Genomic DNA, 6,000 nt, shown 5'->3' with positions numbered 1-6,000 from the left:
GTGTGTGTGTGTGTGTGTGTGTGTGTGTGTGTGTGTGTGTGTGTGTGATTGTCAGTCCTTATCAAATGAGAAAGGTCACTAAGTGAAGTAATGTTATAATCTCTACATTAAACATGCAACATATAATACTTATGAAGAATGAGATGAAGGACCTGATTTCATTAGAATATAATAGAACAATTTAAAACAATGCTTTACTATTCATAATTAAGCTTAGGCTAAGTATTTTGAACGTCTGGAAATAAACCCTGTATAAAATGCTGTTGTGATTTTTATTGTGGTTACTCCACACCAGGATCATCAGCACCCAAGCTGATTATGAGGATGGGGTGAGAAGGAGCAGGGGTCCTAGTCAAACATACAACAGCTAATTTAATAGCATCAATTAATATATAAATCAGTATAAAAATCAAAGGTTAAAAATGTATTACTTTTAAGTTAATGCATATATTTTCTATGTATAAATATATTTCATAGATATAAATATTGTGATTTTTTAAATAAATGTTTAATGATTATATTTAATAATTTACTTGAATACTTATAAATATGTATTTATAAATAAAAAATATATTATAAAACATATCAAGTAATAGAAACCATAACACAAACCATTCATCGTATTATTCTAGTATTTCTAAATAATTTATTAATTTCTAAAACTTTTTTTGACAAGGGTGATGCCAGCTAAATGATGTCTCTGTCAGATAGATGATTTAATGTAAGGTACTGTCTCAACCTCCTTTAAAGAATTCTCTGTCAGATTTAGAGTCACTGGGTGATACCAAGACTCAGCAAGTTGATCATTCCTAGTAACATAAATGATAATGTCATCCTGCTGAATTATCTATTAGTCTTTACTGAATTAACAATGACTGCATTTAAATTTTTTCCAGCCCTTAGATACTATGTGCATTTTTTAATATTCAATATATTTATTACTAATTAATTCATAGAGCTTTGCAAACATCATTTGGCCAAATTCATGGCACCATAAATCAAGGAATGTAAACATTTATTATATTTTTTACTTTTGTCATTAAATACTATTTTCATATAATTAGAAAAATTGATGTTTTCTCATATAATTGATTGCTTATTAATTTTGTTTCAAATACTATATATACTTTTTCATATCTGAAATGTCTTTCAGTTTTCAGATTATCTACAGTTTAACAAGGTGAATATTTTTTCCCCTATAGAGTTTAAGGAGAATTGACATCTCTATTAGAATGTCATTTCTGGGGGTGCCTGTGTGGCTCAGTCAGCTAAGCATCTGACTCTTGATTTTGGCTCAGGTCATGATCTCGGGGTTGTGAGTCTGCTCAGCATGGAGTCTGCTTGAGATTCTCTTTCTCCCTCTCCCTCCACTCCTCCTCCACCCCCGCTTGTACTCTCTCTCTCAAATAAATAAACAAATAAAATCTAAAAAAAAAAAAAAGGATGTCATTTCTGAAAAGCAGTTCTCCACTTTTTTAAAACAAGGCTTGTTTTACAAATATGAAACATAGAACATTCATAATGCTATGCCTATGTAGGAATTATATTAGGTAATTCTATAATATTTTCTTTTCTAAAAGTGATCTATTATTTAAATTATATAATGTTAAAATTCTAATTTTATTTCCTAAATATTTTCCTTTCTTTTGATTTTTTTATTAACACTGATAAAGTGTTTGTGGAATTTTTTTATTATTTCAAAAATTTTGCTTTACTTGAAAATTTTTATTATAAAGCTTACTTCATGAGACTAATTTCATAAAGTTCTTTAATATTTTCCTCTTGATTGCCAATGAACTTTAACAGAAATTGATTGTCATTATGAAAAATAAATCTAGTAATTTAAATTTTAAATGACAAAAATTTAGAATATTACTTGAGTCAAAAGTTTAGCACGTAAAAATCCACTAATTTTTATTGAAAATAAAATAAAATTGATTTTCATTCCAGAAATACCCATTGTTTTACGTTTAATTGACTTTATATCAATTTGATGTTTTCATATCAAAAGATATTCCAGAATGATTTTTTTTTTTTTAGAGAGAGAGAGTTGGGGGAGGGGCAGAGGGAGAAGGAGAGAGAGAATCGTCAGCAGGTTCCAAGCTCAGCACAAAGCTGGACACAGGGCTCCATCTCACGACCCTGAGATCTTGACCTGAACTGAAATCAAGAGTTGGGTGCTTACCCTACCGAGCCATCCAGACATTCCTATCATTGATAACATTTCTGTGGTTTTCCTTTTTTCAAAAAAATCACACTCATAAGAAGTGCTCCTAAAATTTAAACTTTTGTCTTTTTCCCAGTGTTTCTAGTATTTTATTATGAATTCTTTAATTATGTTTATCAAAATTACCTCCTCCTTATAAAGGCCCACTTCTCTATGGAATGATAGGAGACTCAAGGTTGTCATTTACTAGAGTCTAATAGATCATGTCTTTAACATATGTTCTCATTATCAACAGGCAGGTGGGGTTGTTTAAAAGTTTATGAAGATCAATTTCTGGATTAAAATTTTAACATGAAAATATCTGTAATTTTCTGCCTTGTAACAATGAAACATTGGAATTAGAATTTTTTTGCAATTTTTTCTAGATCAGTACTTCTTAACCAGGGTCATACATCAAAAGTCACTTGTAGAGTTTAAAATTATATGTATACAATATAAAATTTATATAATAAAATATGTAAATATACACACACATATATTTATATTATATGTATATAAAATTTATATAATAAAATATGTAAACACACACACACACACACACACACACACACACACACACATGCTTAATTCCCAGAACAGATCCACTGAATCAGAATCTCCGAGTGGGGGGCGCCTGGGTGGCACAGCGGTTAAGCGTCTGCCTTTGGCTCAGGGCGTGATCCCGGCGTTCTGGGATCGAGCCCCACATCGGGCTCCTCCACTATGAGCCTGCTTCTTCCTCTCCCACTCCCCCTGCTTGTGTTCCCTCTCTCGCTGGCTGTCTCTATCTCTGTCAAATAAATAAATAAATAAAATCTTAAAAAAAAAAAAAAAAAGAATCTCTGAGTGGGATAATGGAAAGGACAATGACACTTTTAGTGTTTCAGAAGTTACAGGTGCTTCTGTTTTCCATCCATGATGAAAAATCACTATTCTAAAGAGGTAGAAAAAAGATACCGTGTTATAAGTGAATAACAGATAGAAAAGGAAATTGAAATTGTTACTTGTTTGTATGCCACAAAACAGTATATTTTTTTTTCTCTTATCATGCATTGCCTCCTAACAAAGTACCCCCTCCCTACTGTGTTACGGAAGTGCCTTTAAATGCACCAGCTCTTTTCATTTTCCTATGATTTTTTGGTTTTGTTTTCCTGTGATTTGATCAAAAAGGGAAGCAGTAAGAAAATGTAAAGATCATTTGTTCATCCTGCTGAAGCCACATGTTCCTTTTGCTATAAATACTCGCATGTATCCCGAACCCTCTTCCACTGCTAAGAGAAATAGGGAAGGCAGTTAGGTAGGCAGCTTCTAAGGAAGATGTATCTTGATGCTTTATTCCAGTGGTTCTCAAACTTCAGTGTGCATTGGAAACATCAGCAGAGTTTGTTAAAACACAAATTACTGCCCCACTCCAGACTTCTTAAAATTAGTGGGTCTGGGATGGGGCCTAGAAGTTGTATTTTCAAAAGTTTGCAGGTGGGGAAAAAAAAAAGAATAGTACCCATAAAAGAAAGTTTCCAGGTGATGCTGATATTGCTGATCTAGGAACCCCGGTTTGAGAACCATCACTTCACTTTCTAGTTACCCTCTTAGGTAGGCTTAGATTTTAGCTGGTAGAAAAATGCTTTCTACATCATCTAAACAGGAAGTTGATTAAAACCTATGCAATTATTTAATAGATATATTTATATGAATTAGTTTGAACTTAGGCTAAAGGAACCTTATTGCTAGGACCTAAGAGAAAAGTAACACTTTTTGCCATGTATGCAGCCCTGAAATAAGTATAATTTCCCCAAGCTGCAGATTGTTTTCCTCCAAATAAATCAACAATTACACAGAACTTTCTATAATACAGTGGAGAGGAAAAAAAAGCAATATCAGAACAAAAACCTTGAACATGAATGGAAATTCGTTAGTTTAGCTCAATGCCCTGAAGAAAAGCCATGCAAAATTCAATCTAACAATAGAGACTAACTCACATTAATACCAAATACATTATTCTTTCCATGGAGTAGAGATCCTTTAGAATTATTGTCACAGGCACATATGCCTTAGGGAGCATAATTAACAAGGGCCAGAGAGACAGTTTTATTGGTACGTAATTTCACATGGGAAGAAGCAGAGTTAGACACCAAACACTTGTTTTCTCATGTCTGATATGCAGACTTCAATGAATACATTTGTTTATTAAAAGTCTACCCATTACAGGCCTACCCTACGTGATGTGTTCAATATTTTTAATAAATTTTCACTCTAAATTGTTTTCTCCAATGAAAAACTCTATTTCCATCGAAAATATTACTTGATTCATGGGAAAGGGGAATCAATTCTTTAACAGAGCAGACTTATTTTATAAGAATTTCTATTTGTCTGAAATGTCCCTGATTTTACCAGTTGATCCCCTTAAGATTTGCCATGCATGTAATAGTTTACTTTTACTGGTAGTCCTTATGTTTTGAGTCTGGGTATTTCCTAAAAACCTGGGAACAACCCATTTATTTAAACGATACTCTTTCAGTGAGGAACCTGTAGCTCTCCCTTATTTCCGAGGAGACACCAGTTGGAAATTACGTTGTTAAACAAGCCTTTGTGGCAGTCCGCTTAGAAAGCCACGGTCGCTCTTAACACAGCTGGTTTTAAAGTCCCCTCGATTATGCAGGCAGCGTACGTCCTCCAGTTTGCACAGTAGCCACAAACTACCATCCATTCTCGCCTAAAAGGAGACCTGAATAATTTTGTTTTTTCCAAACGGAATTAGAGTCCTGCGCTTCCAACGTGCTGGCACGTTGCCCTCCGGATGGGGGCGGGGCAGCTCCCTCGGCAGTGCTCGCAGACCATCACGCCTCGGTGCACGGGAAAATGAACCGCAGCCACATCACCGAAGGGCTGGAAAAAATGAGGCAGTCCCAATGCTTAACTCGCCCTCTTCTCTTTTTGTGTCCTTCTAGCCCAGGAACAGCAGCACTTGATACAGAGCAGCCAGGCTGAGAGTCACGGCGCTGTGGGCAGGGGGACAGCCGAGCCGCAGCAGCAGCAGCCCCAGCCGCAGCAGCAAGACTGTGGTGACCCAGGTCGCAGACTGTAATTACTAACATCCCTAACCCAATTATTGTCAACACTATTTATAACAACTTCCAAACGAGAAATCACTCGGCTGTCAAATGTTTGGGGGTGACACATTAGCAGAGCCCTCAATCCTTTTCTGTTGGTGGCCCACGTTGGGAGAAACCGTGGAAGGCTGTAGCTTCCCAGCCTGAAGGGGCTACGTATACTTTTGAAGCTCTGCGTGCAAACACAAAAGACGATTAAAAATGCTGTTATCCTAGTTGCAAGGAAATCACAGTTTTTTCCAAAGTAAGGTCAAACCTTTGTCCTCCAAAGAGGGCAGTCATGGAAGCATCTTGAGGGGGAAGGAATGATGTGATCATTTGAAGGAGCTAAAAGGCTCCCTTGCACGGAGGGGTAAGAGATCACCAAGGATATGGATCATTGACTAGAGAAAAGAATTCTAAGAATCAACAGGAACTTCATGTTGATCCGAAGTTGGCAAGCCACATATCTTCTCATCTTTCCAGTCATAAGTATTTTACCATTTCTTTTAGGCCTGACTTGATCTCTTAGAAACATAAGGTTGGTTACTGCTGAAAATGTCTCTGTGTTTGCCACAGATCTAGTCATACTAAATAGGGCACTCAAATTGAGAAATGGGACTTGGGGGGCATGAAGGTGAATATACCACAGAAACTGTACATTTTTTTATAAAGGGATTGGAATTCAGTATCTTCATAAGATAC

At 35.6% G+C, this 6,000-nt stretch overlaps 1 protein-coding gene across 2 annotated transcripts in view; it reads left to right on the top strand.

Annotated features, from left to right (window-relative positions):
- The window catches only part of MMRN1 (multimerin 1), a 65,621-nt gene that overhangs the window by 38,000 nt on the left and 21,621 nt on the right, over positions 1–6,000 (top strand). For both annotated transcript variants that reach the window (XM_008707148.2, XM_040625338.1), the window contains exon 5: positions 5,155–5,277. In XM_008707148.2, coding sequence (XP_008705370.2) covers positions 5,155–5,277 — 123 coding nt within the window. The remainder of the gene's footprint in view (positions 1–5,154; positions 5,278–6,000) is intronic.

The sequence above is a fragment of the Ursus maritimus genome, unplaced genomic scaffold (assembly GCF_017311325.1).
Source record: "Ursus maritimus isolate PB19 unplaced genomic scaffold, ASM1731132v1 scaffold_8, whole genome shotgun sequence".
Lineage (NCBI taxonomy): Eukaryota > Metazoa > Chordata > Mammalia > Carnivora > Ursidae > Ursus > Ursus maritimus.
The sequence above is the reverse complement of the archived record's forward strand: the minus strand, read 5'-3'. Positions and strand labels throughout refer to the sequence as shown.